At 24.1% G+C, this 26,578-nt stretch overlaps 4 protein-coding genes across 6 annotated transcripts; 2 read left to right on the top strand and 2 right to left on the bottom strand.

The window, feature by feature from the left end:
• Nucleotides 1–10,236: 10,236 nt before the first annotated feature.
• Nucleotides 10,237–12,307, top strand: LOC129614130 (very-long-chain enoyl-CoA reductase). Its single transcript, XM_055528532.1, has 5 exons — nt 10,237–10,547; nt 10,609–10,973; nt 11,303–11,519; nt 11,664–11,779; nt 11,833–12,307. The coding sequence occupies exons 1-5, from the start codon at nt 10,542–10,544 to the stop codon at nt 12,035–12,037; spliced, it is 909 nt and encodes a 302-aa protein (XP_055384507.1). The 5' UTR covers nt 10,237–10,541; the 3' UTR covers nt 12,038–12,307.
• A 52-nt stretch (nt 12,308–12,359) lies between these two features.
• LOC129614122 (THO complex subunit 5 homolog) lies at nt 12,360–15,250 on the bottom strand. The gene is made up of 7 exons (XM_055528519.1): nt 15,014–15,250; nt 14,758–14,895; nt 13,792–14,649; nt 13,623–13,738; nt 13,447–13,534; nt 12,795–13,379; nt 12,360–12,726 (listed from the first exon to the last, which is right to left on the bottom strand). Exons 1-7 carry the CDS (start codon nt 15,116–15,118, stop codon nt 12,475–12,477), a joined length of 2,142 nt encoding a protein of 713 aa, XP_055384494.1. The 5' UTR covers nt 15,119–15,250; the 3' UTR covers nt 12,360–12,474.
• Nucleotides 15,251–16,767: 1,517 nt separating this feature from the next.
• Nucleotides 16,768–20,786, top strand: LOC129614119 (uncharacterized). 3 transcript variants are annotated; one of them, XM_055528515.1, is made up of 7 exons: nt 16,768–16,814; nt 17,019–17,964; nt 18,030–18,869; nt 18,925–19,036; nt 19,098–19,548; nt 19,603–19,720; nt 19,795–20,786. In XM_055528515.1, the coding sequence occupies exons 2-7, from the start codon at nt 17,043–17,045 to the stop codon at nt 20,130–20,132; spliced, it is 2,781 nt and encodes a 926-aa protein (XP_055384490.1). In that variant the 5' UTR covers nt 16,768–16,814; nt 17,019–17,042; the 3' UTR covers nt 20,133–20,786. The 3 variants fall into 3 exon arrangements, with proteins under 3 accessions (XP_055384490.1, XP_055384492.1, XP_055384491.1); XM_055528517.1 differs by lacking the exon at nt 16,768–16,814 and adding an exon at nt 16,837–16,909; XM_055528516.1 differs by lacking the exon at nt 16,768–16,814 and adding an exon at nt 16,919–16,960.
• Nucleotides 20,787–20,985: 199 nt separating this feature from the next.
• Nucleotides 20,986–23,389, bottom strand: LOC129614112 (protein Cep89 homolog). The gene is made up of 3 exons (XM_055528505.1): nt 23,099–23,389; nt 22,054–22,438; nt 20,986–21,973 (listed from the first exon to the last, which is right to left on the bottom strand). Exons 1-3 carry the CDS (start codon nt 23,387–23,389, stop codon nt 21,030–21,032), a joined length of 1,620 nt encoding a protein of 539 aa, XP_055384480.1. The 3' UTR covers nt 20,986–21,029.
• Between the last annotated feature and the right edge of the window lie 3,189 nt (nt 23,390–26,578).

Raw genomic sequence — 26,578 nt, 5'->3', positions numbered from 1 at the left:
AAATCAATAATAAATAATGCTATAATTTATTTAAAAAATTGAAATTTCTAAAAATTTTTCCAAGTCACAACATTTTGCCAAGTTACTAAATTTAAAAATCATTTCAAAATGTTTTTATAATCTTCAATGCTTAATATTTTTTTTTAATTTAAATTTTGCGGATTTTAATATCCTATAGTTATTACTATCAACCCTATATTTTCACGTGTTTTTTTTCCTTCGTTGTTTCGGATTCGAATGTGACATGATATTTTGAGTGGATTACATAGGATTACTTTAAATATGATTTCATGTTTCGTTTTTTTTTTTCTTTTAAATTCAAGGACTTATTGATTTTATTATTAAATTAAATTTCCAAAGGAATCTGTGATTTCAAAGTAAAAAAAAAAACCCACAATTTCATAATAAAACAAAAAACATAATTTTTAAATATTTGAAATTATTTTTGAAAAAAAAAATTTTTTTATTCATATAGCTAATATTATTAATGGAAAACCATGATCAAATCATCATAAAAACAAAAAATAAAAATCTACATTAAATTTACTTTTAATAATTAATTTTAAATTGAAAAAATTGCTTTAAAATTTTTTGTGGTTGCTATACCTTTGGCATGAAATGATGAAGAGATTTTACTCTACAAATTTTCTAAATTTATTTTAATATTTTTAAATAGTATTGAAAAAGGAGTAATCGATGAATCGAAATATTGAACATTTTTAATAAAAACCAATTAAATGAATTAACCAAAATTTTAGCACTTTAAAAATCTTTGCATACACAATACGCATTTGGTTATTCATTAAACATTATAAGTTACACATAAGTATAATTATTACAGATAAAATCACCTGTAAGACTTCAGACATCTTACATTTCCAAATATGTACATAAAAGAAAAAAAAAAAGGATGGTCTTAATTAGTGTTAATTTAATTATCCTGCAATCATACTTTTTTGTATATTAATTTCATATAAATATAGGTATGTGTAATAGCTATTATTCAAATTAAATAATACTTAAATTAATATTATTCACCATATTATATAACACCGAATTACTATTACTATACTACCATATAAATCACGGTGTACCGAACCATTTCAGAATTCTATAGAAAATCATACAGAAATATTTGTTTGCTTTTAATAAAATTCCACTGTGAGAGTATTATTAACTTTAATTTTATATCGTACAGGCATATTTAATATAATTATATTGAATTTACAATTTAGTTAGATTGGTTTTGTTAATATATAACCCCTTTTAATCCTTTACACTGTTAAACATATTAATTTTTAAAAATAACACATAATTTCAAGATTAAAAATTTGCAATATTTTTTGTTATTTTTCATTAAAAATAGAAATCCACAAATATTAAACATAATTAAAACATAAATGAAGTCGGTATAAATTGTATCTTATCCTAAATCTTTCAAACATTCATATAACATTATATGAACAGTAGATTTATATACATTATATAAATTAATATAAAAATATTTTAATATCAAATCAATATTTTTATTACATTTTATAGAAAAATTTCGTGCAAATAACACCTAACTTATTCTAGTAAACGTAGTGTATATCTCTAATTTGTGTGATGATATTACATTGCAAAATGTATACATAAATAAGTATATTACTGTATAGTAGAATTGAAAGTCTTAATAAAAATTCAATATGTTGGCGTAGTTTTATTCACATTGCAGTGAAATTTTGAATAACAATTCCTCAAAACTAACAATGAGATATTTTAAAGGAATGTAATATGAAAATGAATTTGGAAAGTTTAAAGGAAGATATTATAAAAGTTTAATATTCTGATTCTACTTTTTATTTAAATATTATAACACCTCAAGAACTTCTTGTTCATGTAATTAATCATTTCGTACTGCAATCTAATTTTATTAACAAATAAAATACAAAAAGAATTAACAAAATCTTATAACACAAATTTTAAATAAATTACATATTAACCTAATTATAAAGTAGCGTGTGTGATCTTATGATATTTATAATAAATGTTGTTACACTTAATGACATGACATTCGTACAAGAAGTTTTGTTTCCTATACCATTTTAATATTAAAAATACTTACCATATTGTTTAAGTTTTACGGTGTTTCACTTAATTATAAGAAATTTATTTTCAAAATTATTAAATATAAGATTTTAAATAAAATTAATTGTATAGTTCATTTTATATTTGATATAACAATTTAAGACTTATATACTTTCACAAAATATTTTCACAATTATATTACACGACACAACTACAATATGTGTAGTAATATTGCAAAACTTTTGCTAGTTATTGCTATATTAAATACATTGCCCATGTTACTTTTTCACTTTTCATAATATACTATGTACAATAAATACATATGAAGAACAAAAATTGTATATACATACATATATATTCTTATAAAACTACATTTTTCATATAAACGAAACTGGGCAGAATTTTTTTTAAATCAGATGCTAAATATTCACAGAAAACACCGAAATATAGATACATTGTACATGTAAGAGCGTAATGAAAAATATACATCCAAAATCAAGTAACAAGTGTCAAATTACAAATTCTCTATATATATATATATATATATATATTATGCATTACAAGTTTGATACATATTTTTTGTCCATAAAACTATTAACATTATAATGAATTCTATGAGTGGATTTTTGATATTAAAATATATTGTTTGACATTTATTATATTTATACAAAATTTCCCTTCTATACTCTTATTTATTCTATGGTATATTTGAAAGAAAGAAAGATTTTTCGTTCGCAAAATTTTACCTTCAATGTCATTAATAAAAAATCATCTTAGTATAAACAAAGGAATTTTTTAATTGTATATATTAATTTAAATATCGTTTCAAACTATATTTAAAATTTATTAACCTTTATTTAATGCAATTAAATATATTATACGCATACACATAATTTCGGACTGAAAAATTAAAGCCTAAATAACAAATACACTATAAATAAAGCTAAAGCTTTTTCAATTCCAATATTTTTTTTACCATACCAATTTGTTAACGCATATATTATACGACTAAATCGGAAGATTCTAATTAGTTTCTAAATAATACTAAATAATCTTTAAATAGCTTATAATATGCTTAGCAATTTGCGTATAAAGAAATCCTATATCATTTCGGGGATTTCAGTTCGTGGATTTAAAAAGCATTTTTCTCTAACCTATAACTATTTTATGCTATTGTAATTCATATTTGTAGCTCTATATAATTTTATTATAACAAAAACTCTCTAATATTTTACAAAGTGCACATCACTTTAAAATTTTATTTGATCTCTATAATAATAAGCGTTTAAATATTTTCTATAATATATGATTTGTATGTACATTTATTATATATATATTTTTTTTTGTTAAATTCTAATTTACTAAAATTTCTATTAATTAACATTTTGTAAAATAACACTATATTATGATTTGCAAAATTTAAAAGATGATTTTCAGTGTCCTGTTAATGTTTTGTTACCAATATAATTACATTAATGTCCTAAATATTTATAAGTATAAAATAAAAATAAAATTAAATTTTTTTTACCTTCTTCAGCTCCATAATCTTCAATTTGTAAATCATTATCAATTTTACTAATTTTTTGATTTTCATTATTATCCAAATTTTTTGAATTTATTTTATTTTTTTGTAATGATAAATTATTTTCATTATCCAAATTTTCATTACAGCCACTTGCCGCTAATACTTGTTCTGTACTTGTATTACAACCCATTTGATTTTTTTTTTGTTTTTTTTTTTTTGGTATTCTAATTAATAATTTTTATAAATTCTATTTTATAAATTAAATTATCCTTAATTATCCTTAATATAGAATAATATGAATTTTAAAATTTTGTGTTTTATTTTTATATTAGATTAAGTTTTAAGGCAATTCTGTTATTATAAATTAAAAAAATTAAAATATTGTTAACAAAAAAAATATATTTTAAAAATACATTTTTAATTAATATTTATTTTTCTTCAAATATTCAAATATTAATTGTTTACAAAATTTTTAACAATTAATTTGTTAATATTATTAAAAATTGCATAAAATTAGGCGTATATAAAAAATTTATATCAATTTTTATAATGTCATAGCTATATTTTCTTTCATTAATTTTGACACTTTAATCCTTTCTTTATTAAGATTATTATTTAATAAATTAAAATATAAATAAATTAAAATTGTTTTTTATACACATTTATTAAAAAAGAAGAAAAAAACAAAGAAAAATAATGAATTCAATTTTATTTTTCAATGAATTTATGTTTCACTTTTTTTTTATTTAAATAATTTTAATAATATTTTTTTTTTTTTTTTTATAAAAAATATTTTATATTAATGGAAGAGTTTTTTTTCTTTTTTTTTTTTTGTTTTGAAAAAAATATTACTATTTTTATTTATTTATATATTGAGTGTTTATTCTAGGAAAAAATAAAAATAAAATATATAATATACAAATATAAAATTAAGCAACAACAAAATAACAATAATAACAAATAATTTGCGAGAAATTTTTGTTTAATCAATCAAATTTTAGCACGTGCGCTTAAACGTTCAACTGTCAATATGCGATTTGCTAAAGTAAATGATAGTTGATTTTCAAATTGTAATGTTCAAATAAAAAAAAATATATATATATATATATAATATTATAAAAGGGAACATATAATATAAAAAAAGTATTTATAACTGTAAAAAATAAAAAAATAGCGAAAAAAAAACAATATATTAACTTCAAAATAAAAGAAAAGGAAACAGAACTTCAAAAAAGAAACGGTAAATTTTTTATATAAATATTGTGTGTATATGAAAATAGAATTCCTGTTTTCTTTATTGTGTTGTTTTTTAATTTTTCTTTTCACTTTTAAAATTTTTTACAAATAAAAAAGAAAATATTAATGTGTTTCTATTGAAAATATAACAGTTTATATGTGTATATATAACTCTATATACAAAAGTATATGTATTGAATTTTAAACCATATAAATTGCATGCATTCCACTTAAACGTGTATGTTTGTATGTGCCTCACTTTTATATTATTGTTTTCTTTTATTTTTTTTCCTTAATAATTTATTGTCATATTTTTTTAAAATTATTTCTTTGTTTTTCTTATATCCGTTAAAATAACTTTACCAATATTATAACAATATTATATCCTTTAACTTTTGGTATTATGTATATATATATATATAGTGTGTATATATGTAAAAGAAAAAAAAAAAGAATATTTTTATAAAATCAAATTTAAAACTTATTAATTTGAAATTAATAATTTTGTGTTTTTTTTTTGTTTTTAAAATGAGATGGCACGACACACAATGATGATGATCAACAAACTAACAGTAAAAAACTAACTATAAAATATTTTGTTATTTTTTTTATTCTTGCCTTATTATTTTTTTGGTTATTTTTTTTCTTTACAATATTACTGTTGTTTGATTTTTTGTTTTTTTTTGTTGTTGTTGTTATTTTTTTAGCTTGTGCCTTATATCACGCACTTTATTGTGATTTTAGCACATTTTTATATTTTCATTTTGAAATTTGAAATAATATTTAAAAATATTATTTAATTTTAAAATATTATTAGTCGAATTTTTGGATTGCCTGATGATTTGTATGAAAATTGAACCTTCGGGAAAGAGATATTTATCAAGATACAGATATTATATTTATCGTAAAAATATGAATAATATTTTGTTTTTAAAGTAAAATAATTTGTATAATATAAAATGGTTTGTGTTTGCAATAATAAAATCTACTAGATTTTATAATAAGTAAATCAATATAATTTTGATGATCCAATTCTCGCCCCGTAATTGTAGATTTTTCAAAGGAGTGGGGCAGGAGTATCCGCCGGGCCACCCAGTAATTTGATAAATTATTCTTTTTAAATATATTACAAACTAAAATTTAAAATATTAATTGAAATTTATAAAATTATTTTAATTCAATAGAATTTTTATTTAATAAATTAATAGAGAAAAATTCCAAACTGTGTTTTTCTGTATAATTTTTCTATATAAAATAATGATTATAAGGTACCAACCATTTAACTACCAAGCACACCAAAATTTAACTACATATTCTAAATGTATACAGAATTCTAATTTATAAACTTCTTATTAACGGTATTATTATTTTACAAAAAAAAAATTATTATTGCGTTATTCATGAAATGTGCTTATTTGAAATTCGTATTTTTTATAATATTACTTATTGAAAATATTATTTTGCCCTGATGGGTCTTCCATATAACTGGGATAAAAAACCAAAAAAAAAAATAAAATAAATAGAAATAGAACTCTATATAGAATACTTATATAATATAAATATTGTATGATGGGTCATTCTTTAATTTATATTTTATTTTATGTTTTTTCTATTTTAATATTTTCTATATATTTTTGATATTGAAGTTCACACCTGTATGGCGTGTTCAACAAATATATACCAAGCAACTTAACTGTCTCCCTATAATAATATTTTATTTAAAAAGAACAAAAAAAAAAAGAATATACTGCTAAAAACACTCCTTTTATATTGCTGTATAAAAATATCTAGGATAATAATAACTATTGCCACTTTATACAATTTTACATACATATACATATTATGGTTATTTATTTTCATTCATATATTTTTGTGCACACATAAATACTTACATTTATATTGATACATATTTGCATTTACATATGTAAAAAAATGCACATATGTATGTATATGTTCATATATGCACATTTATAAATTTATTCCATTTTGGTATTTCTTCTATTTTTTTTTTTTCGTTTTGTCTTTTTCCTTATCTAATTTTTCATAAATAATAAAGGAGTGGACATATTACCACAAATTTTTAATAAATTTTTTTTTTGGTATACTATTATATTGGATTTTGCAGGTGTTTAAAACAATCATTCGAAATTATGTCTTTTATCTAATTTCTAATTAATATTAATTTTGCTTATAATTTCGAATAAATATAATAATTTGTCCTTGCTATTATTTATGTTTTCTCATCTTATACGACTATTGAATTTGACCTGTTATTAGCTTAAGGTTATATTTTCATTATAAATAATAAAAGCTAACTAAAATTAATTTGATTTCTAATATAACGGGCCAAATATTGCAAAAATTGAAAAACTCTGAATAAATTTTTTAAGTTAAAAGTTTATAGTTGAAAAAATTATAATATAATAGGTATTATAAATTATTATAGTTTATTAAAAAAAAATAGTTACAACCACTGTGTAAAATCTAAAATTGGATTTAATATGCTTCTTTCTCTGATATCACATTAGAAAAAACTGACACCTATTTTACATAAAAATTTACTATTCTGATAATGCCTCATTTTTTTATGTCATAAAAAATTGATTCAATTTAAAATTTGGTTCGAAAATGCAAATTAACATACTGTAATTTTTATTGAAAAAGTTATAGGTCTTATAGGTCCCTATACAAAAGCAATCGAATTTTTGTATAATTATTTCTTTCCAACATACATTTAAAAAATTATAAGTACCTATACTTTAATTTTATCTTATGATTGACTGGAGTCATTTTTTTTGTCTTCATTTCAATATTTAGCATTAATTATTAATTTGAATTTCTATGCTCCCTTTGCTCTTGTAGGTTTTCTAAAATAAAAGAGCCACGTATATATAATAAAGCACACATATAAATATACATAGACAAATAAATTTCGTATATATACATGTTATAATATATTCATATTATTAACAATATTTTGACGATAATATAAAGGGTAAAAATTTTATATTAGTATTGTTCATATAACAGTTTATGAAAATGATTTTCGGAATATAAAAATTCATGTAAGTAAAATATTTTAAAGGAAGGTACCATTTTCACCGGTTATTTAAATTTAGTTTAGTATTTAAAGTTTTTCGAAATTTTTAATATTTAAGAAAAAAACTTAATTCTGCTTTTATAGCTTGATTTGGACAATGTATATATACGAGTATCTGCCTTAAATTTCGTTAAACATAAAACTAAACGTTTTGTATTAAAGTGTCCACATAGAAAGAAATATATACACATGGATTTGGTGTGGTAAACTAAAATTTATTAGCCTTAAAATTAAATTGTTTTGGGTTTGGTTTTGATGCTCTAACAGGTATATAAAATATTAACAATGGAATTTTTTGAATATTTTTTTTTTACCTATTTTATAAGTATATAATTATATTTTAAAAAATAAAATAGGCAATAATACGAAAATGCTGTGCTAAAGTACTTTTATATCCTATTACTTTTACAACAAAAAAAAAACGACTTTTATAAATTTCTACAAATATTATAGACATACATTTGCTACAACAAGTGAAGTTAGGTACGGAAACCAAAAATTAAACCACAATATATTAGAAATAACAAAAATTCAAGGAAAGAATTGTTTACAGTTCTATTTATAATTTACCGTAATTTAAAAAAAAAAGGTGCGTCAAATCAATGGTTTGTATTGTAGCACTTTTCCCTTCAACAAGTGAAAATTCTGCTTTTAAATACAGTCTATGTGTACCTATCACACTATTAAAATTATTTTCATTCATATACAAAACTATTTCTAGGATTGCATATGTTTAGGATGAACGATTTATTCAGTCTTTGAAATAAAGCAAAAATTAATTTATAGAGGAATTCTCTAGAGGTCTAGAAGAAAAATTACATTAAAAATTTGGAAATAACGGATTTCAAATAACGGTAAATTTGAACGGCCATTTTGTTTTTTTAAAGTTTAAACCACTGCAATAAATGGTTTCACTGCAATAAATAGTTAAAAAACGGCACTTTTAGGTTTTTGGGCGGTATAACATCTAGAAGGGGGAAATAGGTCAAAATTTTCTCCTACAGAAATAAGTTTGTAGTAAAGATCTATGTACATATTAAATTTCAGCTTTCTGTCTTCAAGAATATAGAAGTTTTGTAAACATGTCCACGGGCCGACGGATGGACAGAGTGAAACTAATAAGCACTTTTTATCAAATATTTTTTAATAAAAAAAAAAAAAAAGTGAGAGAAATCAAAAAACATTGAAAATTTTTGAGCATCATATCTCAACACTACTCAACTTTACAACATTTAACTCAACCAAGTTGATCAGCATGTCCGTATATGGGTAGAATAATATATTATATACGATTAATATCAATTTAGTGACGCTTTGTTGTACTATAAGGAATTTAATATTACTTAAGTTTTACAAAACACATGTGTATCATGTTTAAATTTTATAATTTGTTTGCTTATTGCATTCCTTACAAATTACAAAATATATACAATTAAAAGCAGCAAATGCTACCAACATAACAAAAATTATTTTAACAAAATAATATAAATGCAAAAGTTGGTAAAATGTCAAAAATTCCAAAATATTTTTACCTAAATAAAATAAAATTTAATAGAAACGAAAAGTTTAAAAATATATTCTGAGAAATATACATATGTACATACTATACATGGGTATTTTTTATAAAAAATTATTTGTTATACAATTATATATAATACCCATTATGTAATTACATCAAACTATGCATTTATATATTACAATTTGGTTAACGTCTTATTATCAATAGGAGGAAAATGAAGGCCTGGACGCTGAGATAGGATGACAATGACACTTCGTCAAACGTAAAATATGATTTTTGACAAATGTTACATGTACGCCCTTTCGTATGATAGTTAGAAAATGTTCTTCCTTATATCAGTAGTCTCAAATAACATTAAATTTCGCTAATCTTTTTAATAGCAAATGTTAATTATTAACGTTTTGAAATTTTTATAGAGTGAAAAAAGGTATAGAAATAGGTTAAAGTTGTTTTAATAAAATAAAATTGGTTTGAAACAATCATTGAAAAAAAAAACTAAAAATCTAAATAATAGAAAAATAAGAAAAAAAAATATATCTAGTTGATATTGGAAAAATTATCTTTTGATTTTTTCAAAAGAAAAACGAAAAGTTGCACTTAAAACTAGATACTATACGAATAATTAAAACTAAAAACTATACACAAAAAATTTTACAACTATTTCTGTCAAATTGATGTAACAATCAAAATCTGCAAATCTGCTATTGTGAGCAAAACAGAAAATTTAAAAAAAGCGGCAACACCTTTTATTCTAATATTCGCTTCGCATTTAAGTACTGTCAAAAATCTAGATAAGTGGTTTTGTATCTAAAATCAGTTGATTATTAAATTTCCTTTGCAGAGGGGCAGGAGAAAGTAAATCTAAACTATTTAAGCTTAAATTTATACCTTAGTTAAGACCGGACATTATAAGTTAAAACGATTTTAAAGCTTAAAATAATTCTCCTAACGACATTAGCATAAACATTTACATAGCTTAGTTTGCATTTGACTGAGGTGTACGTAAGGTGTATTGTGCGGTTTTGAATATACCCAGCGCTAGGTGTTAAACTACTTATTTGGTATTGAGATAATTAATTATCTTACTAATTATGGAGGTGATTGTAATAATAATTGTTGAAAAATTTTTGATAAAATTTAGCTATATAAAATATTTAGGTAGAAATTTTGAATCCAAAAACTTCTAAACCATATGGAAAATGTAATATTGAAAGTCCAAAGATTACAGTCAGTGAATTACGTCAAATAATTCAGAAACAAATAAAAAATACGCCACATGCAGATAGAATATCATTAAAATTAGAAGCAAAAGGCAAAACCTTGAAAGATTCCGATACTTTAGAAAAATTAGGTGTCCGAAATGGAACCAAGTTATATCTAAAAGATCTTGGACCACAAATTGGCTGGAGTACAGTGTTTCTAGCAGAATATGCTGGCCCTTTAGCAGTATATTTATGGGTATATCAACGTCCATACATTTTTTATGGAGATACTACAGATGCCGTTATATCAACTACAGCTCAGTAAGTATAATTGATTAAATTCTTTTTATAAATACCTTCAATTTTAAGCTTAATTATTCAATAGATTTTGAAATTCAATCAAAAAAGTTCATCTTTGACCTCATTTGAACTTTTCCTTTTTGCTTTTTTTTTTTAAGTGAAGACATTTTATATGCCACATTATGAAAACTAAACTTTCTTTTTTTTTTTTGAATAAATTTATGCTTTGTAATATAGTAATAGGTAGATAGCTATAAAGTTGACTTTAAGCATAAACAATGTTTAACAAAAAATAATCGACACAGATTTCTGAATCTACCGAAAATTTTTAAAAATTGTTTTGTTTTTAGTATTGCAGCAGCTTGTTGGACTTTGCATTATGCTAAGAGACTGTTGGAAACAATTTTTGTACATCGATTTTCCCATTCCACTATGCCAATAAGAAATCTATTTAAAAATTGTGCTTACTACTGGGGTTTCACAGCATATGTTGCATTTCATGTAAATCATCCGCTATTTACACCACCATGTCTAATGCAAGTTTATGGAGCATTGGCAGGATTCATTGTAAGTTAAATATCAATATTAGGATACATACAAATAACTGTTATTACAAATAAACCTACATAAAGGCTTAAAGTTTAATATCGATAAACCTTAATATATTATATATGTATATATATTTAACTCCATTTCTATAAATGATTTTAGCTTTGCGAACTCGGCAATTTCTCAATTCATATTAACTTAAGAAATTTAAGACCACCAGGCAGCAAAGTAAGAAAAATTCCTAAACCGGATGGTAATCCCTTAACCAAACTTTACAAGTAAGTACATTTTGTTGTATTTGAAAATATTTTCTAATATTTATTATTTTTAGTTTTGTATCTTGCCCAAATTACACATATGAGATTGGAGCTTGGGTATTTTTCTCTATAATGACCTCATGCATTCCAGCCGGTTTATTCGCTTTTGCTGGTGCTTATCAAATGACTATTTGGGCATTAGGAAAACACAGAAATTACAAAAAGGAGTTCAATGATTATCCAAAGAGTCGAAAAGCAATTTTCCCCTTTTTACTTTAAATTTCTCCTAGGTTTTCACATTTAGTTTTTAATTTAGTGGTGTTTTTCTAATATTAAATTTCTGGTTCGGACGATTGATTGCTTTTTAGGAATAATTATTTTAATTCTGTTATTATATTAAGTACATATGTATTTAATTTTTTTTTTGAATGATTCAAGAACAAATTGGTCAGAGATTATTATGTTGAAATTTATAATTAATTCAGAAAGTTGTAATATTAAAGCATTTTCCTTTTGTACACAAAATTGTTTTATTATGCCATAGGTTATTATTGAAAGAGGCTGCAAAAAAAATTCTTGTTTTTGAAAATTAAAATTATTATTAATAGATAAGAATTTTATTTTATCTTAAGATTACAACTAAAATAACACTTCTATTTTAAAATTTAAAAAAATTAAAAATATTTAATTCTTTTGCGTTATTTAATTACATTTCTTCAAAGCTTCTCAATTTGCTTGAATACCGTATTACTACCAATTTGCACACTTTTGAAAGGGCGTGAACGAGTTCTGCCTCGGAATGGTTGCAAAAACGTTTTATCTTGAACAAATTCAGCCGGGCTGTACAATGGACCTTCAGTCTCCAAAAATATATCTAAACTAGTCATTGTTCGTTTTAATTGAGCAGATAAAATATTTTTCTTATGCACAGAATTTATTTCGATAGAATTCGTCCACATTTCCATTTCCTTAGAGCAAAATTAAAAAAAAAAAAAGTCCATTAAAAAATTCATCATATAATTAATTTTTTGTTTACTCTTATAGCTTGATTCGTTTGCGAATTATGTTTGCCATTCCAAAACAGGCAAAGTGACCAAATGGGGTATTTATTTGGAAAACCACTGGGTATGCTTATCAAGCACTCTAATTTTGCAGAATTTCTTGTAATTATGGCGCGATAAAACATATCATGCTCTGACACAACATTAAATTCAACAAATTGTTGTGTAGAAGAGTCAGATGAATATTCCAACCATGATAGATTAGTCCATTGCACTAAAGATGAAGATATTCTTAATGTTGAACAATTATCTTCATCAACATCCATAGAAGTTGAATCTACAGGCTCAATATTTTTGTTTTCCAAGGCTTGAATCTGCTGGTATAGGTTTAAGCGCGATAGCCAACGGGAACGAATAGTTTTAACAATTGCAGGAACTGAATTTTGAGCCCATTCAACTGATTTGTCTTCATTGAAATCAGCCGATGAAGTTGATTCTTGTTCATCTGAAGCTGGAAAATTTAGACCACATAAACGTTGAACCCACTTGAATGGCTTTCCGTAATCTTTTTCGTTAAAATATTCTAAAAGATGCTTTTCTGTCATTTCAAACTCACGTAACTAAAATTAGGGGTGAAGTATTTTTGCAAATTATTTGTGTAATAAAAAATATTTTAAATTAAGTTACTTGATACTTTGTCTTAGGATTTGGACTACATTCACCACGGTCATTTGCGTACAAATTGTTTAACACGTTTTCTGCTGATACCACAGCCCTTAAATAAAAAGTGACAACTATAATTACTTCTTACTTATGCATATATAGCTATATATATATGTATACATATTTTTCTTAAATCATACCCTGCTGCCGAAGTCAAGTTTTCTATTTCAACTTTTGTAGACAATGTGATAAGATTAAGATTTTCAAAATAATGCAATGTTAAAGTAAGCTGTTCTTTGCTACCTCTCTTTTCAAACTAAAATTAAATATAAAATACCTTTCTTTCAAATAAAAAATTTCTTAACTTACTGAAATTACAACCCGTAATGGATGTGCTTTAAAAAGATTTTTTCGCTTTACTTCTTTAGAGTCTACAGTACTTTTCCTTTTATGATACTTTTTCCGAGGTATATTTTCAGAAATTTCATTTTCATCTCCATCGGACTCTTGATTATCATCATTTAAAGTTTCATCCATTAAATCTGAAATTTTATCTTCATCCTCTATCTGTCTCATTTCTTCTTCATCTTCAGCAATTGAAACTTTTAAATACTTGTCGCAGGCCTCACCATAAGCAGATAAATTAACATAAACTAAATAAAGGGGACGTGGCAGTAATCGAACTGATTGTTGAACCTCCCATTCTTTTTCAATTTCCATGTCTAATGCTGTTTGTAATGGTCTCGTAGCTATTAAAAGGGCTTCTAGACATGGAGCCAATGAATTTAACCTTTCAACTTTCAAACTTATATCCTTAGAAACACTTTCCTTAGACACAGTTAATTCTTTAACAAGAGCCGACAGTTCTTTTCGTTGTTGTAACTCCCATTCCAACCGAGCTAATCTTTTAGAATGTTCATCACTCTTTGTTTTATCTGGCCGACTTACTATTTCTGGAGCAGTAGCATAAAATTCTTCTTCAGATACTAATTCAATTTCTTCATCTTGACTTTTGAATTGATAGCAGTGTTCAACTTCCCTTTTTAAATGATTTAGTTCATATAACAAATTTTGTAACTGGAGACGATTACTATCAACCCTTAATTTTTCTTTATGTAATGCATCTCGTCCTGAACGCAAACGTATTTTATCCAAACGATTAAGTTTCTTAAGAAGAACAAAAATTAATGATCCTTGAATACGTTTTTCGAGAATTTCTGATTTTGCCTTTAAATTTAGTGAAATGAATTAGGTATTAAATGTAAATTTCATTTTTTGTAGTTTTTTTTTTATTTGCTAATTCTTCTTTTTTGAAGTTTAATGTTGAGCACAGACCTTCTCTGAATTATCCTTTTTTAATGTAGCAATTTCATCAAATATCGTTTTCAGCTCTCCACAAGTTTGATGAAAGAGCGCCATGTCCTCTTTTGCTGCTCTGGTTTTAGCCTCCTCCTCCTCATGTCTTATGATACTCTAAAAAAAAACTCATTTTAAACGCATTGGTCACATTTTTCTTTTAAATTTAGAAATTCTGTTTAAATAAGCGAACATAAATTAATTAAAAAATCCTAGTTTAAGATGTGAATCTAACCTCATATACTTCTTCTTTTGATTGTTTAGATGTTCCAACATCAGAGCTGGTTTTCCGCCTCTTTTTTTCATTTATATCTTTTTCAAGGGATTCCTTGTTAACCATTTTGAATTTTTTAATTAAAAAAGCAATAAACTTTACTCTTGCATGAACAAATTAACAAATAAAAAATTAATTTTTGATACATCCACTTAAGTTCAGACTCTTGAGTTTAATATCTTTAAATGTCACTCTCAACACAAATGCAGAGTTGAATTTTTTAGTTTTTTTCTTTTTTCAATACTTCAACTCAGAATTTTAACGTTGGCAGCACAGTATGGCCGAAGAAGTATATAAATTATCGATAGTACAATATAAATCGATTTCTTTTTTTGGAAAAAAATCGCGCTCTTCTTGTCAATATTTATGTTTACACAATAGCTTTTGCATCAATGTTTGTTATACGTTTATTTGTTCCATCAATGATTGGTTGATACGATACGGTAGATATTTGGGATCTATTAGATTACGTTTCATATATCTTATATATATATATTTGAGATCATCAAAAGATGTGTTTATAACATATGAATCAACCTGACAGGTTTCTGATCAACTTGATATATTGAAGTAAGTATAAAGTTCAACTATTATAATCAATTTTATTTACTGAAAAATTCAAAGCAACTGTTTCATATTACCTGTGTTCCATTTATATGAGTATTCATAAGTAGCCAAAACTGAAGACAAGTACACAAGTATAAATGGGTAGATGATCTGTCTGCGCAGTTACAAGTTTTTTTTCCGGTAGATGGAGATAGTATTTTTGATTTGTAACAGATAGATTTTATGTTTTCTTATTCTAGCATTAAATTGTGAGTGATATTTGAATTGTGTTTTTTTTTTAAATTGTCACTTGAAAAATAAAACAAAAATTGCTCTTTTTCAAATTTGAAAATTTTTAAATAATTTTTTAATTTTATTTGCGTTTAGAAAGTAAAATATTAAACAGATTGTCAGATTTTTCCAAAACAAATACGTAATTTAAATTGGACCTTAATAAACTAAGGTAATATTTTACTCACATACCAAAAAAAACTGTACCATTTAGAAACTACATAGTAATTTGAGTAGTTTGAATACTTAAATGGAACGAAATTAATATTCGCAACTATTGGCAATCTTTTGAATTTGATTTCTTTTTTCATAGATTTGGCCATTTTCCTAGCTTTTTTAAATTCGCTCTTCTAATGTCAAAACTTTATTTCCACTGACACTTAAGAGAAACTAACAGACGTATAACAGATAGACTGTCATTTGGGGGCTCAAAGAAAATATTTAACCGCCCAAAATTGAAAAACAACTGAATTACTATTTCTAGATTTTCTTAGAATATTTTAATGCCCTAAAGAAATTTTATTTTTGAGATGAGTGAGATAATTAAGTTTCTTGCTTAAAAAAATAAATGCTTTTGTTTAAATTTTTATAAGAAAAGATACATACATACATACTTAATTTTTTTTTTAAATTTTATTCAATTTTTAAATTTCCTAAGGAATCTTCCAAAAATCCCATTTTAAGCCTTTACATATTTTACTTAAGTAATGGATTGTTAAAAATATGTTAATTCCCAAAATATAACTTTTCTTAACGAGAAAATGCTAGATCTAGAAGATTCAATTAGGTATAAAGCGAAAAATAAATTATATTCCTGTCTATTAATTCAATTTGTCTATGGAACAACTCTGATCCTTTTGAAAAACAAAATTTGAGTACGATTAAGGAACAATGACGTTAGGACAAGCATAGATAGGGTATTTAGGTAAGTTTTTATTTAGAACTTGTTTATTTATTAATCCATTTATTAATTATGCATTTGATTTAATCATAAAAATTACATTTTTGTTTTGAAACTTGGTAATCAAAGTGTGACAGAAAAGGTTTTCCCACCAAAAATGTACTCAAAATGTACATACATGAATAACACATCAAATTTTATAAATATAAGATTTTTATATTTTTTCAGCGAAAACCGCATAAATTGGTTGAAATGAAGTTTCCAAACAAAGCAAGCGCTGAAAATTTTACAAGTATTATTAAAACAGTCTTGCCTAAAGAACTTCCTGAAGCACTACCAAATACTTGTAAAAGTGAGTGTCCGCTTAATGCAAATAACTTTATTGAGAATTCCCAAATATGTAGCGTGGGATTTAATTTTTTAAATCTTTCACTTTCAAAACAAAAACCAAAAATGGAATTGTCTGATCATCAGAAAGGTAATAACTTAGAACAAACTGAAATAATATCCATATCCTCGAGGGAAAGTGAGGAAAAAACTCCAATAAAAACTGAGAAAATTAAAAAATTAAGAAATGTGACAACCAAAGTAAAGAAGGAAAAAGCAGAGGGAGGAAAAAGTAGAAAAACTTCGCAAAGCATAAATGAATCCTCAGTTAAAACTCCAAAAATTAGAAAAAGTATCCTTAAAACTAAAAGCCCATTAAAAAGACGTAGCAAAAATTCGAATGATGAATCCGATTTCGTAGGGGAGGAAAGAATTATTGGAAATTCGTCCAAAAATTATAAAGTGGAAATTAAGGAAGAAAAAACAAAGAGCCAAAGCAGGAAAAAAAAGCTAGAAATTTTAAATGAAATCTCAGTTGAAACTCCTAAAACTAAAAAAACAAAAGTTAAAGCAAAAAGTACAATTAAAAAGAATTTCAGTAATAATTCTGACGACGACTCTGATTTTGACACAGAAAAGAAACCCATCATTCGTAGATTGACTAGATCAACAAATTTAAAAAAAATTAGTTATAAAAATCATCCTCCGAGTCAAACTAGAATTGAAAAATATTTCACAATAACACCAAAAAATAATACTATCAGCTATTTTAAAACTTTTGATAAATCTAAGGTAAGGGAATCGAAAACTGAGCCTTGTACGATAGAAAATGTGAATTCATATTTAGGTAATTGCTGTATAAAGTTTTTTAAGTTTGTACAAGTCTTACAAGTTATTTTTTTTTTAATTTAGATTATTATCTTCAAGAAATAAAAATTGAAAACAACTTAGAGGGGACCAACCTTAATTTAGACAAATTTAATAAAGAACAAGCAGATACAGAAGACAAAAATTTTAATTTTGCAAATGCCGTCAAAGAGGAACGAAACGATTGCGATGTAAATTTAGTTAGTTCTATGAATGCTGCTCTTATTGCTAGGAATGTAGAGGGTGCGAGCACAAAATCTCTAAGTTCAGCTCATATACAAAATTTGAGAAATCAAATTCAGTGCAACATGTCAAGTGAGAGTTTTGCTTTAAGCGAAACAGCACGAATTCACAAGAGTTCAAGTTTTCAAAAATCTTCCGAAAGTAAAATAACAATGGAGAATGAAGAAATTCAACCTACAAAGTCTAAGAGAGCTAGAAAGAGATTATCATTCAAAAATTCAGGTCCAACTAATCAAATGGAACAAAAATTGTCGGAATTAGATTCGTTATTATCGTTTCCTGTTTCAGAAAGGTCTTTGAAGACAAATAGCACTAAAACCGAAAATAGCTGCAAGGAAAATTTTCGATCTGAAAATTGTACAATAAACATTAGCGATGAGGATAGCGAACCAATCTTAAAGCAAAAGGAGACTACTAATATTAATATAAAAGGAAGAAAAACTAAATCAAATCACAAAACCCAAAAATCTGTAGAATGTCCGTTTTATAAAGTAGTTAGTGGAACTACCTTCGCAGTAGATGCTTTTCGTTTCGGTTATATAGAAGGCATTACGCATTACTTTTTATCGCATTATCATGGTGATCATTACATTGGATTGAAAAAAGCATTTTCGATGCCAATTTATATGTCATCCATTACTGGTAACTAATAAATTTGGTTTTGATACTTGACATCCCTAGTATTATCTTATTGTAGCCAGACTAGTGGAAGGATTCATCCATGTTAATCCAGAGTATATAAATGTAATTGATCCAAATGAATCCATAAATATAAATGGAATTGAAATTACCGCAATTGATGCCAATCAGTAAGATCTTGTAAAATTTGTATAATTAATTATTCAAACCTTAAAAAATAAAATTTTTTAGTTGCCCGGGTGCTGTAATGTTTGCTTTTAAATTTCAAAACGGTAATGTAACATTGCATACAGGAGATTTTAGAGCGTCTTTTGAAATGGAATCAAATCCATATTTCTGGAACAATGAAGTTCAAACGATATATTTAGATACTACTTACTTGAATAATAATTACGATTTTAAACCGCAATTCGAAAGTATAGAAGATGTAAGAAACTGTGTCAAAAAATTTGAAGAGAAGCATATTGGAAAAAGAATTTTATACATTTGTGGATCATATGTAATTGGCAAAGAAAAAGTTTGGGCAGCTATTGCTGAAATGACTGGACAATCTGTATACACGTCTGGAAATAGACTGAAAGCCTTAAGATGTATTGCCGACCCGGAGCTAGTGAAATATATTGGGAATGATCCGAAAACAGCGGGTATTCATGTTTTGTCTGTTGGCGAACTATTCTATGATGTAATTGATTTAACTTAAAAACATATTTTTTCTTAATTTACATTTATATTTTAGAAACTATTTAAATATTACAAAACTTACGAAGAGTATTTCGATTTAGTATTAGCTATTCGCCCCAGTGGTTGGGAAAGAAATTCTAAGCCGCAATACCGAGGCAAAATCAATATTGTTGGTAATTTCAATATTGCATGCAATTACACTAATTTTAAATGCAGAATAAACATGGATTATTAAAATTTCTTTTAGGTATAGAGTACTCAGAGCATTCAAGTTACTCGGAGCTTCGACGGTTTATTAGATTTTTGCAGCCACGTTCCATAATTTCAACAGTTCCAAATGGATCGGATATATCAAAAACATGTCCAATTCCAATCAATTGGTTTGATAATCGATTAAAACCAAAATTAATTGCATATCAGCCATCTATAACAAATTTTGCTAGTAGTAGAAAAAAATATAATAAAAAACGTTTGAAATCGGAAGAAGCAACTTGTTCGAAATATTTAGAAGATAGTCGTTATGATCTATTTGTTAGTCCCATTAAAACAGAAACTATTATTTCATCTAAATCAAAAATTAGTTGATATGTAATTGTTGTGCGATGAGGAGTATTCACAATGCCATTAATAATCGTCATTTTAATTTAATACTAAATCATTAACTAGAGTATTATCATATAATTTCTAGTAATAGTTCTTTCTAAGTTACAAAAACATTCAAGCCTTATTTTGTTCATAAAAATCAAATTGAAGAAGTATTTTTACCAGTTTAGTTAAAATATTTCTCAAATATTTTAGAAAGGTTACAATTTACAATTATGTTGTTGTAAATATATTTTATGCAATTTTTATATTAATTTTTCGTAAATTTTGTTTAATTTCAGTTGCTATAATAGAATTAGTTCCTTATTTTGTTTTATACTGTTTTCCTTTAAAAATAATGTTTTAAAATAAATTAATGCATATATATGTACGTATTTAGCTAAATAAAATCAGATTTAATTAGAAAATGCTAAAAAGGATCCACATGTTTAAAATAATAATAATGCTATAAAATCGCAAACTAAACTGTTGGGATGTCAGATAGCAGTTTTTGTGATATTTCAAAGGTTGATAAATTTTGTAAACGTAATTTTGTAAATCGTTGCAAGTAATAAATTGTTCTACATAATATAATATATGTTATAATATATGTAGAACAATTATATTAATATATGTTAATAAATTTTTATTACTTTATATAAATATTTAGTTTTAAATTTTACTATGTTTCAAATCTCTTTTACGCTTAATTACTTCATATAAAGGCAAAAGTTGATTTAAACGAAAATAGTTAAAACTCGCTTTTTACAAAATTTGTATTGGGCAAAAATTAATACTTAGTATTTGAAAATTTCAATAATTTATTAAAGTTCATATTATATAATTAAAACAAGTTCTATGTTAATAATCATCTAAAAAAGGCTAAATTTTTTAATTATATTAGTTATTCGTTTTTGTGCGTTCTTTCAATATATTTTTTATAGTTTCATCTCGTTGTATTAATTTTTTTTCTAATTTTCCAACTTCTTCTATATGACGAGCATGTAGTCCCCGAATTTGGGATTCTTTATGTCTAACAATGGCTTCTAATTGTTTAAGTTCATCCCAAGTATTTTTCATTTTTTGTTGGCTTTCATCTAATTTGTGAGCCCATTGTAAAGCAATTCTAAGTCTAGCTTTTAATCTGTCTCTTGATTCTTTTAATTTTTGAGCAGACTTTTTTAAATAACAATTTTTATCATTTAACTCTTCTATATTACATGAAAGCTTTTTAATTTCAACTTTTAAATTTAATACTTCTTCTTTTGATGAATGATTTTTAGTTTGTAATTCCAAATTTGTTTTTTTAATTTCTTGTAATTCTTGTAACAATTTTGATTTATCATTTTGATGTTCAGATTTTAAATCTTCAAATAATTTTTGACATTCTTTTAAACTTTCAATTATAACTTCAGGCTGTTGATTTAAATTCTTATATGAAACTAATTCACCTTTAGCTCTTCCATAAGCTTCTTGCAAACGTTCTAAATCTAATGATTGTGATTGCACTTTTTGTTCATAGCATCTTAATACTTCAACAAGTTTTTCTTTAGCAATATCACCACGTCTAGTTTGAAGCTCTGCTTTAGATCTACAAACATCTAATTGCGCTTGCATTCGTGTACGTTCCTCACGCCAACCATCTTTTCCTTTACGACTTTCATCAATTTCTTTATGCAACCGTTCATTTTCATCCAAAATTTCTTTTAATTGACCAGTAAAACGATTCATTTCACTTTCATAATTTTGAATAAGATCTTCTTTTTCGCGTATCATTTCCTCGTAGGAATTAAGAAGAGGAGCTAAAGTATGAGTATTTACGGAGCCCCAATGCAAAGAGTTTTCTAAAACAAAATTATTATGTATGTACATAGTATATTTTTTATAACACTTGGAATCTTACCTAAAACAGGTGATTCTGCACTGGAACGATATGTTGGATGATATAAATGACAATTATTGTCTGGTTCATCATTTGGAAGCTCTGTTGAAAATTTTCTCTCTTTGTCTTGGTAACGTTCAATTTGTACATTTAATCTATAAACAAGTGTTTTCATCATTTCCACATCATTTTTTAAACTTTTGTTACATTCAGTTAAATTTTCTTTTTCATTTTGCCATACACTACAGTTTTCACAAATTTTGTTTTCAGTTCTTTGTAGCGATATTGAAAGATTTTCAATTTTTTTATTAAGTTGTTGTATTTCAGTTGTTAGTTTTTGGTTTTCTTTTGAAAATTCTTCATTATGTCCATAAACTTCAGTTATTTTTTTTACAAGTTTTTCAATTTGATCATCTTTTGTTTGAACCTATATTATGTACATATATATTAGAATAGAAAATTAAATAAATTACAACCATCAATTATTATTTACTTAAAATTAAAAATAAAATAAAATTCTAAATATAAGATAGATAAATTATGTGATAAATGATGTGAACTTTTACAAAGTAATTATAAGTTATAATTGTAAGTAGTACCTAATGAAGTCATTTATTTTTTGATTTTTGCAATAATGGGAAATATATATAAGTAACTATATCTGAAGCGCAATTGGATTTTGGAATTTAATTTAGGTAAAAAAGCTTAAGAATTTTTCTCTAAAAAATTTGGTAAGTATGTGATATTTATTCCGAAAAAAATATGAAAAGATTAATCTATGATATTTACCAATATTTTGTAAAAAGCATGTATTGAGATGATAGAGGATTATTTAAAAACCTCAATAATATTGTCCAAATTATAATCATCTTAAGTGATGCCTTCAACGGCATATTCTTAAATGAATACATATAATAAAATTCTGTTATTATTAGTATATTACTCTTAAAATACTTTCACAAATTATGAAGTAAATATGCAAGTTGTTAAGCAAAATTTCAGAACCGTTTAATAAAATATTAAACTACATACATACTTACATACGTGGATTATTTTTGTTAATTTTTAAAAACAAATTTTTATTTACCATTATTTTCAGCTGTTCAATATCATTGACATCACGTTGTGCAGCAATTTTGTATTCTGCACTTCGACTTCTGCCCTCCGCGAAATTCCCTGAATATTTTTTAGTCTCTGTTTGCTTCCTATCCCTATGTCTATGGGGTTTTTTTGGTTTGTCCGGTTTAATCGCATCTTCATCAGATTTATCTAAATCTGTAACCGGATATCTTGAAATGGTTGGTTTTGAAGATTTCAATTCTTGGTTAGTACTGGTGGTAGGTTGCTGAATTTGATTAAATAAAAGTTTTGTTGACATCGATAACTGATAGATACACTTCTTTGTATAAATTTAAACTCTAAAGCAATTAAAGTAAATATTTAATATATTATTAAAAATATTTTAACATGCATTAACAATAATATTGTAAGTTTATTCAAACATTTTATTATAGAATATGATTCGTTCCTTTTATACATTTATTATTTAATATCGTTTACGTTAGTTATTAAATGAATATTTTTGAAATTGGGGGTGTATGCATGATTTCATTTTCACACAATGAGAAGATACATGGATACAGATATTTGTTGATATTTTTAACCCACTAACCTTTTTATGAAAATATAACCAATAGCTAGGTACTTACTTTCAGGATATTCAGGAAATTCTCATTCAATTCCCACTAAATCATATCGTTACGGTTTGCTATAAGTATATTTAACTGTAAATTGTAGTAAATTCCAAATATTTTTTTAATTAGATTTATATAGTTTTGTAAATTTAAACAATTTAATTAAATTAAATAAATTTTACTAATATATGTTTATCAACAGACAGTAGACTATTATTGCCACCATTTGTAAACAGAATTCTATGACGTTATCGTTTCCATGGTAAAGTTAAGGTGAAAATTTTTAAGACTGTATATGACAAACTATAATATAATGTATATTTTCACCATATTTTGAAGTTAGTGAAAACAGTGCTACTAACTAAACGAAAAAATACGAAAAATTTTTTATAATCGTATCTAATTTGAATTATTTGCGCCAAAACATAGTCAAGCTATGTTAACTAAAGAAATTTATAGTCTAATCATCACAAAACTTAATGGCAATTTATCCGAAGTCAAATAAACGGGAATAAACCTTTTGAAATATACTCTTTCATTTTTATTCATTTTCATATTCAGAATTCTCATTTTTGTAATTGAAAATGCAATTTTTTTATTAATTTTTTTCAATTTGTATTTTAATATTTTCTCAAAATATTGACTGCATGCTTGAATATTTAAAATTACTAAAACAAATTTAGATTACTTTCCATAATTACATGTGAATAAACTGTAACTAAATATTGTAAATATTTTGGAGAAAAATTCTTAATCGAAAAGTACATTATACCAATACGAATATAATGGAACGATACTCATGGAATTTATTCTCATTGGACCTGTAAAAAACTGAAGTACATAATCATGCCCTTAGTTGACAAATGTATAAAATAACACCTACCTTACTTATAAATTTTGTGGAAGCTGCTATCAAGATTCTGTTTTTCTGTTTAAGTATTTCACATTAAATTATAAAGGAATATGTGTTTTTAAATTTAAATAAAAAAATAACTAAGGTAATTTAAAATTTTATTTTTATATTCAACTATTTCTTTTTTTTGTTTTTTGCTTTTTCTTTCTCTTCAAATAATATCAACGTATTTTCTTTATAATTTTTGTTTTCTTCACATAAATTTATTTAGTTATATAACTACATATAATGCATATATGTGTATATCTTTATATATATATGTTTAATATAGATTTGTAATTTTTTATATCAATGTATAACAAATTAATAAAATATATTTTATTTAATAAAAACTGATGATAACAATTTATAACAATTCAAGTATAAGATTAATATTTTCTAAAAAATTTATTATTAAAACTTAATATTTTTTTTTTTTTTTTACAAATAAAATTCATTTAATATTTACATATATGATGTTTGTTTGTTTCATTCAATTATTTAATTACATATTATTATAATCGCAACAATAAAATTTCAAAAAAATTTATATATCATGTAAATATCATTTTTAAAAAACAGCATTATTTTTTTTTTTAAATTTTCAATATTGTTTCAGTATTGTGAATCCTACTGCGTTTTATGTCGAACATTTAACCAATTAATTTAGCTTTACTGATACATATTTAATTAATAATAAAGTTTTGTAATAATATATTTATTTAAATTAAAATGAAATATATACACAAATATTTATACATATATATTATTTATCGCATTATAAATAACGAAAATTTCTTAACATCTTAATTATAAATCTTAGTAATGGTATACATTTTTTTTTTTTTCATAATAATATTATGTAGATCATTTGGATCAAAATTCATTAATCATAACATTTATTTTTAATTTAATAGAGATTCTCCTTATATAACAATGTCAATTTTAAAACTGGTATGAAATTCTTAAAAACAAAACTCTACAATTAAATTAAAATAAAGTATTTATATTTTGCAAACAATCAAATTTACAAGATAAAAGAAAATTCATACAAAATTGTAAACAATTAATTGAATTAGTTGGCTTCGAAACACAACAGTTTCTTCTGCAGTTATAATTTTTCTCGTGTATCAAAAAACCACGAGTACAATTTTTTTCTTTAATTACGGACATTAAAAATACATCAATCAAAGTAAAAAATATGTAAATTAATTTTAATTATTTATAATGCTTACATTTTTAATATGAAACAAATTGAATTTTAATGTGAATATTAAAAACTTTCTCTACAAAAATTTAAAAGATAACAAACAATAAAGAATGAATTTTCTTTAAATTTCAAAATAAAAATTTTTATTTTTTTACTCTGTTTTTTGTTTTTGTTAAGTGTAATTGGGAGACATTTGTGACTTTGTTGTTAATAATTTGTTAAACAAACTTTAACTATTTATTATCATTTAACGTATTTACTTAAATCTAATTAAAAAATAATATTTTCAATCACTTAAGAGTTAATAAATTTCATTTGGAGGCAAGTATAAAATTAATAAAAAAAAAAACTAAATCTATAATAGTTTATATTTAAAATTTTTTTTAACCTATCATATTATGTAGCAATTAATTAAAAAATTAATAATTATTGCCGTATATTTTTAAATAGTTAAATTGATAGTACAATTTAATGATGAATTTTTTAAAACAATATAATTAATTTTTTATGGAAAGACTAACTTTTTGTTTATTTTACATTTTATTTTAATATATCAACGGATTTGTTCTTATTTAAAACAAAAGACAACAGAATTGAGCAAACAAAATATGTACTTACAAATTCTTAAGTATATTTATTGTTAAACTTTCGTTATTTTGTAAAATTTAAAGAATTATAGAAAACTAAGAATACGTTAATAAATTTCACTATTAAAAAGCTATGATATTCATTTGAAATCATAATTAAAGAATAGGTTTTAAATAATTATTG

Source organism: Condylostylus longicornis, unplaced genomic scaffold (genome assembly GCF_029603195.1).
Source record: "Condylostylus longicornis isolate FDR11 unplaced genomic scaffold, ASM2960319v2 ptg000101l, whole genome shotgun sequence".
Taxonomy (NCBI): Eukaryota; Metazoa; Arthropoda; class Insecta; order Diptera; family Dolichopodidae; genus Condylostylus; species Condylostylus longicornis.
This window is presented reverse-complemented; position numbering and strand designations above follow the sequence as displayed.

Bases quoted from the DNA above. Each gene is read 5' to 3' on its own strand.
- LOC129614130 (XM_055528532.1), top strand. The intron at 11,520-11,663 runs GTAAGTTAAATA...AAATGATTTTAG, and splicing joins GAGCATTGGCAGGATTCATT to CTTTGCGAACTCGGCAATTT. The intron at 11,780-11,832 runs GTAAGTACATTT...TATTATTTTTAG, and splicing joins CCCTTAACCAAACTTTACAA to TTTTGTATCTTGCCCAAATT.
- LOC129614119 (XM_055528515.1), top strand. From the start codon at position 17,043: ATGAAGTTTCCAAACAAAGCAAGCGCTGAAAATTTTACAAGTATTATT. The intron at 17,965-18,029 runs GTAATTGCTGTA...TTTTTAATTTAG, and splicing joins AAATGTGAATTCATATTTAG to ATTATTATCTTCAAGAAATA. The intron at 19,721-19,794 runs GTAATTTCAATA...AATTTCTTTTAG, and splicing joins AGGCAAAATCAATATTGTTG to GTATAGAGTACTCAGAGCAT.
- LOC129614122 (XM_055528519.1), bottom strand. From the start codon at position 15,118: ATGGTTAACAAGGAATCCCTTGAAAAAGATATAAATGAAAAAAAGAGG. The intron at 14,896-15,013 runs GTTAGATTCACA...GTTTTTTTTTAG, and splicing joins CAAAAGAAGAAGTATATGAG to AGTATCATAAGACATGAGGA. The intron at 13,535-13,622 runs GTATGATTTAAG...TTTTTATTTAAG, and splicing joins AACTTGACTTCGGCAGCAGG to GGCTGTGGTATCAGCAGAAA.
- LOC129614112 (XM_055528505.1), bottom strand. From the start codon at position 23,389: ATGTCAACAAAACTTTTATTTAATCAAATTCAGCAACCTACCACCAGT. The intron at 22,439-23,098 runs GTAAATAAAAAT...TACATAATATAG, and splicing joins TTGAACAGCTGAAAATAATG to GTTCAAACAAAAGATGATCA. The intron at 21,974-22,053 runs GTGCAGAATCAC...ATTTTGTTTTAG, and splicing joins TCATCCAACATATCGTTCCA to AAAACTCTTTGCATTGGGGC.